The sequence below is a fragment of the Abramis brama genome (genome assembly GCF_963993115.1).
Source record: "Abramis brama genome assembly, chromosome: 24".
NCBI classification, from domain to species: Eukaryota; Metazoa; Chordata; class Actinopteri; order Cypriniformes; family Leuciscidae; genus Abramis; species Abramis brama.
In genome coordinates, this window is record NC_139986.1 from 4,135,485 (window position 1) to 4,155,926 (window position 20,442).

The 20,442-nt window shown below is 37.5% G+C and overlaps 1 protein-coding gene across 4 annotated transcripts; it reads left to right on the forward strand.

The window, feature by feature from the left end:
* The first annotated feature begins 950 nt into the window (after positions 1 to 950).
* gyg1b (glycogenin 1b) lies at positions 951 to 19,819 on the forward strand. Of its 4 annotated transcripts, none has more exons than XM_084102122.1 (8): positions 1,010 to 1,110; positions 1,781 to 1,820; positions 2,136 to 2,271; positions 2,366 to 2,540; positions 3,570 to 3,732; positions 11,413 to 11,539; positions 14,821 to 15,046; positions 18,091 to 19,819. In XM_084102122.1, the coding sequence occupies exons 3-8, from the start codon at positions 2,186 to 2,188 to the stop codon at positions 18,232 to 18,234; spliced, it is 921 nt and encodes a 306-aa protein (XP_083958248.1). In that variant the 5' UTR covers positions 1,010 to 1,110; positions 1,781 to 1,820; positions 2,136 to 2,185; the 3' UTR covers positions 18,235 to 19,819. The 4 variants fall into 4 exon arrangements, with proteins under 4 accessions (XP_083958247.1, XP_083958246.1, XP_083958248.1 ...); XM_084102123.1 differs by having other exon boundaries at positions 14,836 to 15,046; XM_084102121.1 differs by lacking the exon at positions 1,781 to 1,820 and having other exon boundaries at positions 951 to 1,110; positions 14,836 to 15,046.
* Positions 19,820 to 20,442: the final 623 nt, after the last annotated feature.

A 20,442-nucleotide genomic window follows, 5' to 3' on the forward strand; every position in this document is an offset into this window, starting at 1 on the left:
AAACGTCAACAACTTTTCTTCTACTCATTTTAAAATAAAATTAAAAGAAGATATTTTGATGAATATGGGCACCATTGACTTCCATGGTATTTCCCTCCCCTCCATATTCTTCAAAATATCTTTTGTGTTCAGCAGAAGAAAGAAATTCATTCGGGTTTGGTTGGTTTGGAACAACTTGAGGGTGAGTAAATGATGACAGAATTTTCAGTTTTGGGTGAACTATCCCTTTAATAAATTACTTTTTGAAAGGCCTTGTTGCAATTATAATAATGCTTCTTAAAATTTCTTAAAAGTGGTTTATATTTTCAAACAAATGTACACAATGTTGTAATGCACCCATATACTTATGTAAAAGATAATGTACAGTCAACTGGTCAATTATTGAAATATGTATAAAGTGCAATAGGATGTATTTATGATGTATAGATACATATTTATGATGTATCTAGTAGGCTATTTATGATTTTTAGATATAAACTCTGACCAGCAGATGGCACAAGACACCAATCTGCTCACACTGTATATTTACATTGAGTAGAGCCTAAAAACAGTCCTCATATCTTCTGCTGTGTGTAACTCCCACTAGAACAGCACAAATATACACAATCCGATAACATTAGATAGAAGTATTAGTTATTAATATAAGTTATTATAAGTATTAAGTGTCATGAAGTTTAAAATATGGAATATACACATATATTTATTTTGGAATATAAAACTTTATAAATATATTTATATGTTTTGTACAAATGTACTGTACATACATATTTATGAAACAATATCTACATGTAGCCTACTTCTGGCATTAAAATGTAAAAGTATACACTTGCCCTTTTACATTCATATAAATTACAAAAACTTGGAAGTTTGTCAACCACACAAGTACAAGTTACATATATGAAGCCACGCCCCAAACATCACGAGCCAATCGCGTGCGTGTCCGCAGAGCGCGTTCTGGTCACGTGACTGGCAGCAGTATATATAGAGAATGTCCGCGCTGGTATAAAATGAAGCCAAGACGTGAAACAAAGTCTCTTTTATTGAAGTGTCACTGCTGCTCTGGCGGAGTCCGAGCTACAAAGCAGCTTTTACAAATTTCAAGCATGGCAGGTATGTGACAATGATTACACTTTGTAAATTAAACAGAGCTGTTGACGTGTAGGGGTTGGACCATCTCGTACTGAAAAGTACCTGTATATAGCTACGATTTATTTACATGTTATATGCTGAGCTTTATACAGGTACATAGGTAGCCTATGTAAATAGCATCAAAAAGGTTTTAAGGACTGTGCATGTTCTTTGCATTTCTCATATTTCTGCAGGTGTAAAGTGTGTAGCTAATATTGGTTTATATACTGGCATCATTACTAACGAGTTTAATATCATTGTTTTGTTATCCAACGATTCGTTGTTGAATCAAATCCAGGCGCTCGAGTTCATTGAACCGCCTTTTCGAATGTGTTCGACTCGCAATTATCCGAGTTAACAACTAGATTCAGCGAACTCGGAACCGACTCTTTTAAATGAACGGTTGTGTGTGACTCATAATGAGCCGAGGAAATATTCAATGTCAAAAAGAATTGGTTAAGTATTTAATTAAAACATGCAAAACTTTTGAGTGGCGAGATATACCTGTAAAATAATTAATATTGTTTAATGCAAATTAGTTTCTGAATGTTCTTTTATGCGCTGAATTATGATTACAAACCGAACTCTGACATTAAGATCAAACCCCCTTTTTAATAAAACTTAACAATATGGCTTTTCTGGAATATTTTAGATCATATGCCAAGCAATGGTGTAAGGAACCATGCCATGAGGTAAAAGAATCACTGAATCAGTTTTTGAACAGGTTCTTTGAAATGAATTGTTCAAAAGAACCGATTCTTGTAATCAAATCAACTCATCAAAAAAAGTAATACTTTTTAAACAATATATATAAAAAAAAATTGTTACAAAGTCATATAACTGTCTACTGTTTGTATATTAAGCTTTGTAAGTTATGTGGGCAAATCTGCATCATTGATCTGCATTCATTCTGTCATGCAAGATAATGTGAAATCAAATTTATAAGACTGTCATCTGTCAGTCATGCCATATTACGCCAATCTGTAACCCTCTCGTTTCCTCGGCAGAACAGGCATTTGTCACTTTGGCCACAAATGATAGCTATGCAAGAGGAGCAATGGTGCTCGGAAAATCCCTTAGGAACCACAAGACTTCAAAAAAGCTGGTGGTGCTCATTGGACCCCATGTGTCCGATCAGTCAAGGTACGACATGTCAATTTCAGCCTCTGTAGAAGTGTGTTGCAAACCCGTCTTACACCCGTGGAACACAAAAGAAGTTGTTGTTGAATGTTTTTAGGGCCGTGCTTCATAAGATCTATGATGAAGTCAGGCTAGTGGATGTGCTGGACAGCGGGGACACGGCACATTTGGCCATGATGAAGAGACCTGATCTGGGTGTCACATTCACCAAGCTGCACTGCTGGACTCTCACACACTACTCAAAATGTGTGTTTATGGATGCAGACACGCTGGTGAGTGTTGAGTTAAGCTGTGCCTTGTCAAAACCTGTATGAAATATTTATAATGCGGTTAGTCCGTGTGGTTTGTTATGTCACTTGAATTACATTGTGCTTCATTAACTCAGTGTGTGAATGTAAGCCTCTGTGTTGCAGTTAACTTGTTTAACTTGCACCAATGTGTATGTGCACCACTGAATTGTACACAATAAGACCACACATATTTATTAAATGCTCTACTCCCGTACCTGTAACAAATCCTTCCCTGACCCAAAGCCCTAATATACTTATACAATTTTTTTTTTGTCCAGAAAGCTTGTATCATTGCATATATATGTATATATATAAAATATTTTATACTGCACCAACATCTTGTGGATTATTTTTATTTGAATAAAAAAAAAACATTGCCTTATGTTATGTTAAAAAACATTGTTATATGGCCCCCCCATTTATTTTAAAAGGAATTCCTATGTGTGTGTGTGTGTGTGTGTGTGTGTGTGTGTGTGTGTGTGTGTGTGTGTGTGTGTGTGTGTGTGTGTGTGTGTGTGTGTGTGTGTGTGTGTGTGTGTGTGTGTGTGTGTGTGTGTGTGTGTGTGTGTGTGTGTGTGTGTGTGTGTGTGTGTGTGTGTGTACGTGTGTTCTGCATTCAGGATGTTCTATTGTCTCACTCATGCCTCCATTTATGTGTGCATGTGTTTGTTCTGGATTTTGCCAGATTTTTTTATATTCTATTGACAAATAAAATAAATCCCCTTTTTTTTTTTTTCATGTCCCATTCATTCCTATAGGGGTCAAATTGGCCCGCGAGGAAAGGATTTGTTACTATTTTTATTACAACCACAAACTTTGTGTGAGTGTCTGTGTGTGTTCCAAGTTCAAGACAAAAGTCTTACGGTCTTGGACCACTCCGATGAACACTCAATTTTTAAAAATTAAAAGAAAATTAAATTTGGGTCAAAATGACCCGAGGAGAGCATAAGGGTAAATTTTGACTTTATGTTGACAGTTCTGTGAAGTTTCACTCTTCTCTTTTGGATCTAGGTGGTGTCGAACATAGACGAGCTGTTCGACAGAGAGGAGTTGTCAGCGGCGCCGGACCCCGGTTGGCCTGATTGTTTCAACTCTGGTGTGTTCGTGTTTCGCCCGTCCAACGAAACCTACGGAAAACTTCTGCAGTTCTGCACCGAGCACGGCAGCTTTGATGGTAGGCTACGCAAACCACGAGCGTCATTCATTTTGGGATGTTTTAGAGCATTACACTACACTAGCATGCACACCAGCAGACAATAATGTGCTGTTTATTATAAGCACGCGCTGCAGTTTCGACATCTGCCACTTTAAATTATCACGCTCTTTAAAGCAGGATGGATTCTGATTGGCTGTCAATATGTCTATGGTTCGTCAACTGGACAACATTGTTCTGAAAGTGATTCCAACTATATTGTTCCACTGTGTTGTTGTTGTTATAGCTGTGGTGTGGCATATTCTCACAGAATTATAATTAATATTTGTATAGTTATCAATAGTTCCCGTCCTTGGTGTGAACAAGCCATAAGTGATTTTATTTTATTTTATTTTATTCAAGCTGGAGGGATGAGATTACTCACTTAATTACTTAAAATATTTAAAATGAGTGTAAAACGCGAAAGGCGAAGCTTGAATTTCCAGGTATGTCCCTCTTTGGCTAATGTATTTTCAAGATGGAGGCGCAACATGGCTGCATGTATTATAAAACGCTGCTCTTTTCCACACAACGAAAACTAAACAAAGTTACCATAGGCCAAAAGGCACCATAGAAGTAGTTCATATGACGCATGCATTATATTCTGAATCCTTTACAATATGTTATGTTGATTGGCTGCGGACAGAAGGGCAAGAGTTTTAGTAAATAACTTAAATTTCTGTTTCTCAAACAAAGTTATTGTATGACTTCAGAACACATTGATATGGTGCGAGTCATATAGACCAGTGGCCTGATGCATAAACGATGCGTACGCACACAAAAGGCATTGAAATGTGCATACGCAATTTTCCAAGCACACATCGGGATTTATACAAAATAAACTTGGCGTAAATGTGTGCGCACCGTACACACACTCTAGACCGTGTGTACGCACTCATTTACCGGAGTGAGCGAAGTAATGACGTGAACATAATTATTTAAACTCTGTTTTCCATTTGAACATTGCCATTTCTACATTTAGATTTAATATGCCAATCTCAATAATAGAGTTAAGCACTGAAATTACATGAAATCATTATCCAGAAGTTACAATTTACAATTTAAATAGAAATATTTGTAGTGGATGCTTTGCTTTTGAACACTTTTCCTGTGGCATGCTGTGTTTTAATGTTTTAACTACAGCGAGGATTGCTTGGCGCTTGATAATTCTGCTTTAAATTGTGTTCTAAATAGCAGAACTCATGTTTAATTGAGGATATTTTCACACTAATAATGATCAATGATGCACTTACTCTGTCTAGCAGATGGCTTAGCAACATAATGGCATAATGACAGACACAGAAGGACTCGCTCCGTGATCATTGGCCGGTTTGAATGGGTCTGATGACAGTAGTGCTGTAAAACCTCATATCCGTGTCGTGCACAGACAGACAACAGCCTAATGATAACCCCTTTTGTGCTCTTCCCAATATTATGAACAATACAATTGTATTTGAAGGAAACCGTAAGAAATGCACGTTTTATTTTTATAATGTTTTGTCAGTGACGTGCTGAGTCAGACAATTATTTACACTGCAAAAAATATGTTTCCATTAAAACATCCTAAAATATATGTTTACCTTATTGGCAAAATTGCTCAAATTTACACAGTACAGTACTGAGTATTTAAAAAAAGTAAACATATTTATTTTTCACAGTGTAAATTGGGGTTGTTACATGAAAATATAGAGCTGCCTTTTTAAGCTTCAGGGTGATCATAAAGATGATCTTATTTAGGGGTCCGTGGGGTACGTTTACACAACAACGGATATAGTGGAAACAAAGTGTTTTACTTTTGCTTTTTTCACGTACAGACGACAACACTGTCAAAACGTTCCCGTTCACACGGATCTGTGAAAACGACTAAAAACGCTGTATTCTGCTGTCAGGCCAGTAGGTGGCGATGTCACTTTGTAAAGAAAGCCTATACGCCTACAAACTGAACATGTAATACACATCGTATCGTATGAGAAAACTTTGTTTGCAAAAGTTTGCATTTTCAGGCCTTCCTGCTGTTGTTGTGTAAATGAACAGCCAAAACGCATATTTTTTTTTTTTATTTTTTTGTGTGTGTGAAAACGGTGTTGTGTAAAACGCCCCTGATATAGACCAATTAAAGGTGCTTCTTTTTGTCATGTTAGAGTTTAGACACACCACAACTAATCAAGGTCTTCAGACTCCCAGAAAGCAGGATTGGACACCCCTGGTCTTGAATAGATCGTAAACTGACATTTGTTTCAGCAGCTCTTATGTCTCTCTCTGGTGATTTATCAAGGCCAGACATGGCTAAATAATGGAGGCATCTTCCTTATCATTCCAGTCGAAACATCTCTGCAGATAATCACACACCCATCAGTTTGACGTGTGCTCATCTTGCACATAATGTCAGCGCAATTAACCCGCCCTTCCTTGTTTGCATCACAAAATTACCTCAAGCTAAAAGCTGCCAGCAGAGCCTCCCGAGTATTACCCAACACAGCTGGTTCATGAGCCCGGCGAGAGGAATTTGGCTCAAGCGCTCCTAGCGAACAAAAGCCCTTTCAAGGCAACCCTCTTTTTCCTTTTCTTTGGGAGCCAAGGGCCATTTCTCTACAGCCACCTCTTGGCAAAGTTGCTTGTTACGCAACTTTTATGGGTTTTTGTAATTTGGTTAAATGGCTAAACGGACAAGAGCATGCATGTTTCACTTTCCATTCACTTTGTTTTTTATCCGTTGATAAAATGCAGGACGAATAATTGTTTGCACATGCCAGCTTGTGCGAGAGACTTTCAGGAAACTGATGCATCGCTGTAAAGCTTTGGACCCGTTTTCATCTCGACGACACAGTGAACCCATTCTTACACGAGTCAGGCTGAGAGTTTGAGCGCGACCGTCGAGGAGCCAATCAGATTGCAGCGTTCTGAGGGAGGGCTCTGATGCGGTTTCTGAAATTAATTGACACTGCTTACATTATGGAGACTGGCAGCTTTTCAAGAGCCTGATTATTATGCTTTTGTTCTCTTTCTGGGCTGTCATAATCACGGTCTGTGCTTATTGCAGGCCGTATAAATGCTACACAATCTCGTCAGCTTGAATTTTCAGTCTATTTTTGTGAAGTGACCATCCTCTGAACATCCTCTGCCCTGTTTAATGACACGTCAATGCTCTAATGGTCTGGTAATTTGTAATGATTGCTTTATTTTTAGCAGGGCTAGTTTGTCCGTGGTCGTAACGGGGATAGTTTGAACTCTTCATGACTGTTGCCATGTTGTCTCATGGTATTCTCTGCTTATTGAAACTGAGTTTGGGAGGGAAGGAACTACGAAACTAGATTCACATTTTGGAAAGAAAATGTCAGTGATGCTTAAAGCTTTTCTATGCCTCCTGTTTTGCTCACTTCCAGAGTGTTGGGGTTTAAACTAAAGAAATTCAAAGAATTAAAAGTATGTTTAGTGATAATCTCTGTGATCAGCAGTTTCAGGAGTGTTTTGTAGGGGTGTCAGCAATACAAAAATGCATCAAGTTATAAAATAAAAAATACTGTGTGAGAAATTTTTAAAGTTTTCAGAGTTTTAGTGTCCGTACTACATTAAACTACTATATATAATGCAATATTTGTGGGTCCTGATTTGTGGGCCAAATATCTTGTTACCAGTAAAAAGTGGCCTACGTTATTTTAAATATCTCTAGTCAGTGAAAGAGTGCAAGCATATTCGTCTAAAATAATTCTGTATTTTCAGCTTCAGAATCATGAATATTTTTATTTTGGTGTCTCTATTGTCCTGTGCATTGGGCTTGTTTTAGGATTTTAATCAACAGTACAATTTATATACAATTTATATATATATAATTATTATTATTTTTTTTTTTATATTTTTTTTTACCTTTTCTCGTATGTCTTGGAGTACCTGTAGAGTGAAACAAGGCATCAAACAAGCATCTTTCCATTTCCTCGTTTATTACAGTCCTGATGACCCGAGGCTATCATGTGGACTTGTTCTCATCCTCTGCCAATGTAAACCAGCGTGAGACTATGTGCATTCCTGGACCGTTCAGATCATCCCGTCAAAATGAGCGCTTCAAGACTGTAGTAATGTTTGTAGAGCCACATGCAGAAGGAAAGCCCCGGGGGCCGATTCTGAACCCTGTTTCTGGGCTCCTGACGGCACGCCCAGATAAACTGGCTGTGGATTGGTTTAGCTGGTAAACCAGCATGCTTTGCAAGCACGTTATTCTGAATGCTCCAGCATGTTAGATAATCTGTTTAGGGCACGTAGCATTATTTGAGTTTCAAAAGCTCTTTTTTTGGCTGGCAGTGAGGATGCTGTATATGGTTTGTGCTGAGTCTATATTAATTTCCTCATATCGTGCACATGGCCTGTCCTAGAGCAAACATTCATGTGCTTTAGTGCAGAGGATGACAAATCTAAGCGCAGTTCAGCTTAGCTCACACACGGGTCTCTTTCAAACCAAGCAGCTTTCTGCAGGCCAGCACAGCAACTTGAACATGAGCAACAGCTTTTTGGGCCAATTTTGCCCTCACACGAAACTTAAAGCTACACTGTGTAACTTTTTAAGTTGATACTTAGCAAAAAACACTTTGTTCTATCAAAAGTATATGTGCTCATTCATGTGTAATTACTTCCAGCAACTAATAAAGTATTCTCGTAAGCGTTTTATAATACATGCAGCCATGTTGCGCCTCCATCTTGAAAATACATTAGCCAAAGAGGGACATACCTGGAAATTCAAGCTTCGCCTTTCGCGTTTTACACTCAGTGACACCGTGACGAATGTGAGGGGGAGATTACTCGCGACTGCCGGCAGATTTGAAAGATTGCTGAAGATGGAGGATCACGCCTATTTTCGAGGACATGTAGCAGAGTCGCCAAGGAAGCGAAAGAGAGAATTAAAACGTCAACGTGACAGGCAAATCAGCAAGACCAAAGTCAATATTGATAGCTGATATTAGCAATGAAATGGTACCAAAATAACGAAAACATAAAACTATTATTCATTTTACATAGAGGTCATAACCTACATGTTAACTGACTAAATAACTAAATGCACTTTGTAATAGTTTTCTGAAGTAACCTCATCACTTGAAAGAACACTCATGGACGAAGTCGAACTGGAAGCCATGTTAATCTCGGAATAATACGGCCACCGTAGGAGTTAAAACGCCCTCGGAATTGAAAGGAACAGAAACTAATATTCACTGGGTAGTCATATACAATGTCACTGCTATGGGGGAAAATATCACACAGTGTAGCTTTAAGATTGTGTGGATTCATATTAAAATAACTGGATTTTGCCTGCAAAATTCCACCAAGCGACAGTAAATGCTATGTACAATGTGTATGATTCTTTTTAACTCTTTTCCCGCCAGAGTTTTTGAAAAGGTTGCCAGTCACCTCAAGCATTTTTGATCATTTCTGATCATTTTTAAGTTTCATGGCCCACACAATATTATGTTGCATGAATGTCTGAATATGCAGACCCTATGCTTTAAAACAACCAAAAAAAAAGAAAACGTTTTATTCTAGCTTCATGCATTCCTTTATTAACACTTGAATGTGGGCAAGTTGAAAAAAAATAAATAAATCAACATTTTGAGCAAAAAGCTGAGAAAATCATGTTTTTATCAAAGACTACGTTTGTATGGGATTCAGAACGATGATCAAAGCACAGATGGAGTCGATCGAGTCCATCAACACCCCTAAAGCTTCACTGTCCTTTAGCTCGTCCTGGGTCGACACTTCATTCAGTAACATAAGTTTTGATGATCGTTATTTTACATACAGCTACACAACTACCACTTTGCCGCTTCAAAAAGTTCATAAAGAGATCGTAAATCTAATCCACATGAATTGAGCGGTTTAGTCCAAATTTTCTGAATAGTCACGATCACTTTACGATGAGCCGATTGAATTTAAGCTTTTATTCACATATAAACATTGTTCTTGTTATATCATCATTTAAAGCGATCGAGTCTCTTCAGAAAATTGATTAAACCGCTCTATTCACATGGACTAGTTTGACAATCTCTTTATTCACTTTTTGAAGCATCAAAGTGGTAGTTGCGTAGCTGTCAATGGAGGGACAGCAATCTCAGATTTCATCAAAAAGATCTTCATTTGTGTTGATCAAAAGTCTGACGGGTTTGGAACGACATGAGGGTGAGTAATTAATGACAATTTTTGGGCGAACTATCCCTTTAATGCTAACCAGCTGTCTGTGTGTCTTCAGGAGCGCTATTAATATTGCCCGTGTCCTCCTACACTCCTGGACTCTGTGTCTGTATAGCAGACACCTGATCTCAATACAGGCTTATTAAACAGCCTTTCAGTGCTTGTTTTAATAGTGTCAGTATGTGTCATGCTGTAACATGTAAAGCCGTGTCTCTGTGGTGTGTGTCCTCGCTGACCTTTGAGCCAGCATGCATGCATCTCTTTTAGATATGTAGGGTCCTTTTTCAACTAGTAAGCACCTGGGCACATTCCTCGTACGGGAGTAAAGAGCCTAACTGGTCTTCATATGGGAATTTTTTTTTTTTTTTTTTTTCTGCAGTGCTATAAGATGTGGATAAAAGTATTGTTGGTGTTTAATTTCATTTTAGGTAAAAAAAAATAATAATAAAAAAAACACCACTTGGGGCACAACATACTGTTTTCAGTGCCATCTGCGCAATATTGTTTGCAGCTGTATCTGAATAAACTAATCTTCACTCACTGTCCTCATTCACTATGTAGTCTGCAGTTCTGGGACTCTGTACACCTCTGTCGTCCACACTGACAGCTACTCTGAGCAAACAGATCAGATTTCATCACATACAAAATGTCAGTAGGAGGCTAGAACACCTTAGAAACAACCAAAAAGACTGATAAAGAATACTAAAAGCAACGAGGACACCTTAGCAACCCCATAGCAACAGCCTGACATAACATAGCATAACAGAATTCAAAATGTAAATTTTATACTTTATTTTTATAAAACAGTGTATAAAACAAAATCAAGGTTCTAAAAGGGAGTTTTCACAATCATTTTCAATCATTGGGTTCCACAAAGAACCTTTTAGTGAACATATTTAAATATTCTTTGCACTAAGAAAAAAATAATCAATATAATTATTTGTTTATATTTATTCATTTAATTGTTTTAATATATTCATTATTTAGTTTTATTTGTTTCATTTATTTTTTATTTTATTTATTTAATTATTCATTTGTTTAAACAGTCTTTGTATTCATTTAGTTTATTTTGTGTTGTTAATTGGCTTTTATTTAATTGTTTTTTATTTTGTTAATTATTTCTTCATTCTATTAATAATTTTTTTTAATAAATTGTTTTTATTTACTTATTTAATGTTATTTAATTATTCATTTTAGTTATTCATTTACTATTTTATTTAATTGTTTATTTTGTTCATTTGTATTTAATTATTTATTTGTTCATATTTATTTATTCATTTAATTATTTGTATATATTCGTTATAAATGTATTTTTTTATTTAATTGATTCATCTTTTTATTCATTTAATTGTTTAATTATTCTTTGCAATTACACACTTTAGCTTCATTAAAGGCTTAAATGAAGTGCTTTTAGTGTTCTAAATTATATTGATAAATGAAATGGTTCATTCCATTTTAAGTGACATTCTTTATTAATTGTTTGTCCAATAGGAGGTGACCAAGGAGTTCTGAACGGCTTCTTCAGCGACTGGGCAACCGCTGACATCACGAAACACCTTCCTTTCATCTATAACATGAGCAGCATAGCCATCTACACTTACCTTCCTGCTTTCAAACAGTAAGTGCGACTCCATCAGCGGCCCTGTTTGACACTATATCATTGATCTTGGCATGCGCTGGCCTTCAGGATGGGACAGTAAGAGGATACACACAGTCACATGAGTTTGCTGCTTATGCCTTAACATCAGGTTACAGTAGATGAGGAAAGAAGAGTGTGAGACAGGGCTGAGAACGAGTGTCAGAATCATTTCAGGAGACTCTCTAATTCAAAAATGTTTTCAGCTGCCAGTAGTAATAGTGTTTTATTTGATTTTTTTCACACCATTTACCATATATCAATAGATTTAGCTGATTTCAACCCACAGAAAATGTGAAAAAAAAGTGAGAGCAGATTTCAGTCCTTGTAAACAGTTAAACCATTATGTATTACTTGACCACAAAGCAATAAACACATTTTAATGCATTTAAATGCATTCATAAACCTTATGGACAGTGACACCTATGGAATGTCCACATGAGAGTGGAAAGTTCTGCGGATGTGCAAAATTAAAGAACAGAGCATAGGGTCGTTCACACGGATCTGCGAAAACGACTAAAAAATGCTGTATTCTGCTGTCAGGCCAGTAGGTGGTGATGTCACTTTGTAAAGAAACACTACGTGCATAGACTGAACACGTAATACATGTGCATGATGTCACCGTTTTCACAGATTCATGTTTTTGTAGTTTACACGGAGATGATAACGTTATCATTTTCACAGTTTCACTTTGAAACCCGTTTTCAAAAGTTTGTGTTTTCAGGCCCACAAAACACATACAAAAACATAACATAAATAGTCCAGGCCTGGTCCTCTCTCATCCTTCACTGTCGCCACTCCTCTAATGCTCTGAAGCTCCTCCGTGAGATACGAGACCGGTGCGTCGCACGTGACGCTCATTATCAGTCACGCCGTTCTCTCACGGCTCTCGGCCTCGTCCTGCTTGCCACGGAGTGATTTATACACTTTTTAACGTCCCGTTTTGTAATATTTGTTTTATTTTTGTAATATAGATTATTTTCTCATCCAGTTTTTTGAGGAAGCACTGCCTGCCTTGCCTCCTGGTCTTTAGTGAATCCTGACAGTAGTTTATGCTGGCATAAGCAGTTAGTAAATCTTGCTCTTAAAGGGATAGTTCACCCAAAAATGAAAATTGTCATCATTTACTCATCCTCAAGTTGTTCCAAACCTGTATAAATTTCGGTTACATTTTATTTTAAGGTGTCATTGTTAGTGTAATTATATATTTAAGTACTGAATAATCTTAAAGGGATACTTCACCGATTAGCATTAAAGGGATACTTCACCTGGAAAGATGAATGTGTATTTAAATTGGGTCATTTATGTAGTAGAAATGTGAAATTATTTTTGAATTTGGAGCCTTCTAGACTGAGAAAAGCCAGAAAATGTATTTTTGGCTCGTGGATGAAAAACAACAACTCCCAGAATGCACTAGCTTCGCTGCCCTAGGAGGCCACTCCCAAGCCACGCATACCGGTTAGAGAACCCAGTTAAACAACAAAGCTAAGCTACTAGTGAGTCTCCGTGACAAGTCTGCCCCGGTTTTTGAGATCGCACAAAATGTCCGGGATTCGGCTTTTGCGTTCTATAGTCGACATTCATTATGTTTACTGTGGCGAGCAGGATGAGGCTGAGGGCCGCGGGAGAACGACACGAGGCCGGTGGCGTGATTACTGATGAGCGACACCTGTGAGACGCACCAGTCTCGTATCTCTTACGGAGGAGCGGGAATTTTCTTAGCAATGTTAAAACTCACATCACTTGTTTAGCATTCATGTAAACACTACATTCAGATTCACCAATCGGAATGAATTCAGCTAGATTGAAACAGAAGGTGTGCATGTAAACAATGAATGGCGACCGCAGAAAGCAAAAGCCGGATCCCGGACATTTTGGACGATCTTGACGGCCGGACATGTCCGGGAAAAAGAGGATGTATGGTAACCCCTACTACTCAGCTTTCTCCACAGAATAAGAACCCGTTAGCTTAGCTTCCAAATAAAAGATGGCTGACACTGTTTGTACATTCTGTGAGTGAGATCCCACCCTCTATGGGCGGGTTGAAAACATGCGGGACGAGCTCCTCCTACTGGCTGGAGTCTCTCACCTCTGGACAAAAAAGCCTCCGATGACGCTAAATGACGATTTTTGCGTCATCGGAGGATTTTTTCCAGACAAAAAATACATAAATCTCTCGTCTCAGGGGGATATGAGGGTGGAAAGCATGGTAATTCGAAAATACTACAGGTTTTCTACTAATACAAAGCTTAATGCTAAATACAAAGTGTAGAAGAAGAATGAAAACTGTACTCGCCATACCATTTCATGGGGTCTTAAAAGGCACACTATGTAGAAATTGTGTTTTTGTCAAACAAATCCTGAAGTATCCCTTTAAGCTTAGTATCAGTTGAAACCCGGTATTTTTTTTCGAATGACCGTGCTTCCCTCCCTCATGTCCCCCTGAGACGAGAGATTTCTGTATTTTTTGTCTGGAAAAAATCCTCCGATGACGCAAAAATCGGCATTTAGCGTCATCGGAGGCTTTTTTGTCCAGAGGTGAGAGACTCCAGCCAGTAGGAGGAGCTCGTCCCGCATGTGTTCAACCCGCCCATAGGGGGATCTCACGATAAAACGCCATCTTTTCAGTTTCGAGTCGACTAGTAGCCTAGCTGTATCATTTCTCCCGATACTGCCCTCTGTAACCGGTAGGCGTGGCTTGGGAGTGTCCTCGTAGGGCAGCGAAGCAAGTGCATTCTGGGAGTTGTTGTCTTTCATCCACATGAGCCAAAAATACATTTTCTGGCTTTTCTCAGTCTAGACGGCACCAACTTCTAAAATAATTTCACATTTCTACTACATAAATGACCCAATTTAAATACACATTCATCTTTCCAGCGGTGAAATATCCCTTTAAGCAACAACACGTACTTACTATAGGATTAAGATTTGGTTGAGGGTTAGTTGCATGTAATTATGCATAATTTACTGTTATTACTATGGTAAGTACATGTAACGTGTATAAAGGACACTGAAAAATATAAAGTATTGCCTACATTTCTGTCTTCTGAGCATGAAAGATATTTTGAATGTCGGTTGATGCGCTCCATTCACATCCATAATATTTTTTTTCATTATCTGGATGTCAATGGGGTCCATCAACTGTTTAGTAACCCATATTCTGTTGTGTTCAGCAGAATAAAGAAATGCATACAGGTTTAGAACAACTTGAAGGTAAATAAATGATGACAGAATTTTAATTTTTTTGTGTGAACTATTCCTAGTCTTTCTGTCCACAGATATGGTGCAAATGCAAAAGTCGTCCACTTCCTGGGCCAGATGAAGCCGTGGAGCTACACGTACAACCCCAGGCAGAGGCGAGTGCGCGGGGACGTGATGGCGGCGGCTCACCCCAGCTTCCTCCTGGAGTGGTGGACGCTGTACAGCGGTGAGGTGGTGCCCATGCTGATCCGAGAGTACGGAGACCAGCCCTTCTGCTCCGGCTGCGAGGTCAGACCCCACAGAATACTATAAACAACCCTTTCCATGAGTCTTCATGGCCGTGTCACAATTCTCATACTTCCATTCAGGGACTAAAATTAACACTAAAGTATATGAAACTGTGTCACTCGCCAGTTGGCTGGTAACATTTTTATGAATTCTAACAATGCATGAACGTGAACAAACATGAACGATGCTCGGAACCGTTGAAAAAGTCAACAAAAGCCTTGACGATTTAATTACTCAAGCGTAAGAAGACGTGAAAGGGAACTCGTTTCATTACTCATGTGCTGTGTGGAAAGCGCGCGCCCAAACAGCCGCGTCTCTGACAGCGCGTGAACACTAAACTGAGCTCTTTCACGTCTTCTTGCACTTGAGTGGACACATTCCCACAAAATTACGTAAATAAAAAATCTAGTATCCTAGTAAACCTAGTCTGAATGTAAACCGTTGAGAAAGTAAACGCATGTGTACAGTATCAGTATATTAGATAAGGGACAACAACCTAATAAACCTGCTGCTGTCTGTTTTTAATGTTAATCACAAAGGACAAAAATATAATCACTCACTGCTCTTGACTGCATAGTCTTCACTGTATAAATTAAACATCCTTATTAATGTTAAAAAACGGTTATTCAGTGTCAATTTACATTTGCTTGCTTTTATTTCTGCACCTGTAAACTACTGTTAGACCAACCTGAAAAGCATGGTTTATTTCTTGTAATTTGATCATTTGTTCTTATTTTATTGATTTTACTGAGTTATTAAACCAACATTTTACAGTAGACGTCACAAAATCGAGCGGCTTGATTTGAGATGGGTGCATGTACCATTATATGACCCCTTTAACAACAAAACGGCATGTAAAGTCAAGTCACCTTCATTTGTATAGTGCTTTTTAAAATACAGATTGTTTCAGAACAGCTTTACAATTAATTTAAATGCATTAATTGTAAATCTTTATGAAATTAATTTAGTTCATTTATATATATACAGCCGCTCTGGAGACAGTGTCATCATCCAGTTCAGTTCTCATATAATGGTGTAATTTTATTTTTTTATTTTTTTTGTCAAATTTTATTTTGCATTTACATATAAGCATCTAGCTAATTTGCTTTAATAATTTATTATCATTATTATTATCATTATTATTATCATTATTATTATTATTATTATTATCATTATTATCAATCTAATTTAATACAATTAAATCTAATAAAAAATAATAATATTTTATAGGTATATAATATTCCAACAAATATAGGTTGGAATAACGGGAAAATTATTTATTAGTGTTTTTTTTTGTTTTTTGTTTTTTTTGTTTTAAGATTTTATTATAAATATGCATGACTTAAAGGAACACTCCACCGTTTTTTGAAATAGGGCTTATTCACCTTCTTTCCTACATTTAGATAGGTGGGTAAATGCATTTTTGTCTCAGTGCATGCGTTGTTTTAGTTTGACAGGGTCGGCGCTAGCTTAGCACAATGAATGGAATCCTTTGTTGCCAGCTAGCATGGCCTGAGTAAAAGTGATTAAAAAAATAATAAAAAAGCACCTAATTACTACTTGTGGCCTGCGTATTCACAACGAGTACGATGCAGATTAACATTAGGCGATTTCCTAGGCAGATATTGACTTGGGACTATATTAGGGGGAAGCACAGGCGAAGCACTGCTACTTGGGCGCAGAGATATCACGCAACACATGAAATCCCACGACTTCCGTCAACATACCAGCGTGAATAGTAGCTGGCTATTTTTCCTACAGTACATGAATGGCGATGAACATGGCTAATTTTGTGAGAGACGAAGAGGGTAACTTCTCAGACAGTCAAGAGCCAGAGCCAGAACCATACCTCAGTTTTCAGAAGAGGAGCTGCGTGCTTTGGAAATAGAACGACAGGAGGAGGTCACAGCTATCGAGGATTTCACGGCGTTGATCCATCCTGCAGTAACTTTTACTCTATTTTTTCCCCCGGTGTGATAAAGTGAACTGGAAAAAAAGCCCCATGCCGAATGGACCAAATGGACAACTGTCCACAGAGTAAGTGATTATTTTAAACATGCCGCATGTATAAATCGACCCATATTATACCTGTATTCACATTCACATATTATACCACATATTCACATTTCATGTGTTGCGTGATATCTCTGCGCCCAAGTAGCAGTGCTTCGCCTTAGCAGCAGTGCTTCGCCTGTGCTTCCCCCTAATATAGTCCCAAGTCAATATCTGCCTAGGAAATCGCCTAGTGTTAATCTGCATCGCTATTTGTACTCGTTGTGAATACGCAGGCCACAAGAAGTAATTAGGTGCTTTTTTGTTTTTTTTATCACTTTTACTCAGGCCATGCTAGCTGGCAACAAAGGATTCCATTCATTGTGCTAAGCTAGCGCCGACCCTGTCAAACTAAAACAACGCATGCACTGAGACAAAAATGCATTTGCCCACCTATCTAAATGTAGGAAAGAAGGTGAATAAGCCCTATTTCAAAAAACGGTGGAGTGTTCCTTTAAAAAGTAATTACCAGGTCTAAAATGACCAGGTCTAAAAATCACAATTTTACAATTAGTCGACCTCATATTTCCAGGTTTTTCAAGACTGTGAGAATCCTGGTTCTTCAAACAGGGTCATTTTGTTTTGTATTTACTGGATTGAAATACTATATTTTTATGTGTACTTCAATATATATTTTAAAGATTTATTATTAATTTCTAGAAATCAAACAGTAACACAAAATTAGTCATATATCCACTATTTTCAAGATTGTGGGAATCATGGTTTTTCAGTGAATTAAAATAAGAAATATCTAGATTTGTAGTAGTTTTGACTTATTTTAATGCTTGTTTAGTCTAATCTGAAATCATTAAATCATCTTGAGGCCCTTTGGTTGAGAAGCACTTCTTCAGTTTCAAAACTGCTGTGGCTGTCCTTTATCACTTTTGACAGCTGTGATTCTTTCAAACTGTACAGAACTTGTAAGTTCACCCCTTTTTTTCATTTGTATTAACTGAATGTCTTAATTGCCTATATTCTTCTCTTGTCAACAGGAGGATGCTGGTGAGAGCGAGCCGGTCCAGACGCTCATGTCCTCAGCCGAGCGCAAGCAGAGATGGGAACAGGGCCAGGCCGACTACATGGGAATAGACTCTTTTGACAACATTCAGAAAAAGCTTGATGTTTTCCTTAAATAAAGTCACAATTTTAAACCCACTGAAACTCAGCTATGCAAGTGCCTCACATTGCGATACGCTAACTCATCACACTCTTTGTCTTCATACAAGCAATTATTGCCTGAACTTTACCTTTGAACCTCATGCAAAATGTGAATGAAATATAGTTTAATTTTTTTTTTTTTTTTTTTTTTATAAAGGGAGTTTTGGGCCTCTGAAGTGTCGGCTTTCTCTTTCACTAGCTCAAAGTTTCAATATTTTAATGGTGTACTCGCCAGTGTTGCCAAAAGTTTTCAATGGTAAGTAGCAAAAACCTGCTCAGTCGTTTAAATGTCACTGGATGTAATGTGCCGACTGTCAGCTCTTTACATGTGTTCTCTCCTGACCTGTGCTCGCATACACTGCGTCCTAAATCAAATTCTCAACTATAGCCTATGTGAACAAGAATATGCCAACAGAGTAGTATGTCCGAATGCATATATTTGGAAAAACAGTATGTGCTTTTATGAAAAAAGTAATGTAAAGTCGCATTCGCTGGACGCTGTGCCCCGAAATCTCACAGGCTACTCTCTTGAGTAGGTGCTTATTATAATAATTACTTCACAACCTCTAAAAAAGTATGTTCTATATGTGTGTAGTATAAATGTAATCTGGACGTACTACATTCGCCATGTTGTCATTATGTGACCTCCCAGCATCTGTTGCATTGCTTCACTGTCATTCATAAATCCTGTCCCGTGGCCTCATGGGATAGTAAAGTGTTCATCATATGCTCACTTCAGAATCTCGCCGGAAAGAAGTAGATCATCCGGGTACTTTCTGCCTTCTCTTTTATGAGTAGGCTACTGTGAATTCAGACATACTCTTGTCACACACTGTTTTTCACCTATAATATGGGAAGTATGCGATTTATGACGCTGGTAGGTCACGTGACCGTAACATAACAAGCCTAGTACGTCCGAATTTCATTCATACTATAGAACATTCTTCTTTATAGTTCGCGAAGTAAGTCAAAATTCAAATAAAGTAGCTTACCTACTCAGACAGTATGCGATTTTGGACGCAGCAATACGGTATTTTTTCGGACAGTGGAACGAGTACTATGATAAAATGACTGACTACATAACCAGCGGTCCAAAAACGATGCATTGGTCTCTATAGTCGCTTAATGTCTCTAAAGTGTTGTGAAGAGTCGCTACTCTATAGGCCTGTAAGAGACCAGTTACACATGTTAACAATCTCAGCACTTAAATGAACTATTGGCCTATAATTCTCGTTTAAAGAAGACAAAAACTTTTTTTTCTCTACCTATTGTTTAATCTGTACATTAGCCTATAATGTTTCACTTTTCAGAGGCTTTTGAGTGTTTTTTTTTATTTTATTTTTTATCACCCTATAGGCCTATTATTCACATGTTGGATGGTGTATTTCTGTTTACATCTGTTGTGTTATCACTGTGCAATTAATTGCCACTTGTTTTTCCTCATCTTCTTTTTTTATATATATCTTTGTATTTTTTCTTTTCTTTCTTTTTTGTATCCGTTTCCTTTTATTCAGTGTTACAGGGCCTTTATCCCCGGCAATAAAATAAAGCTTTTGAAATGATCGTGTGTTTGATAGCCTGGCAAATTTACTGTAGGCCTAGCCTAATGCATAGATAATACATATAATAGGCAACATATAATAACATATTTGGTCTCAACCAGAACCAGGTTTGTAATTGAAGACTTGGTCTTAACAGATAAAGGCATATGAGTGTGAATTGAAAGTGTTAAAAAAAAACAATCCAAGAGAGAGATAAAAAACATGAAATTATTCATTCATAAATTATATTACAGCGACACCCTGTGGTTCATGGTGAAACTATCTTTGCATGCATTATTTTAGTGTTTGTATTTATATTATCGTCTTCTTTATAAATCCTCATCATGGCTCTTAAGTTCTTATAAACTGTTGGACAGGTTACACGGGCACATATGATTTATTTTTAATAACAAAGAAACAGCAAACGTCACCCATATCGAAGTATTGAGAACAGTGGTTGCAGTTTACTGTAGCCTACTAAAACAATAAACAAAATTATAGACTATAAATACGTGATTTCACACTCATTCTCTTCTGCTTTTTTATTATTATTTTGAATTAACAATGGACCATTTCAAATATGCTTCACTGAAACATTGTTCACCTTTGGGTTACGGTAATATAATCATTATCATTACGTACATT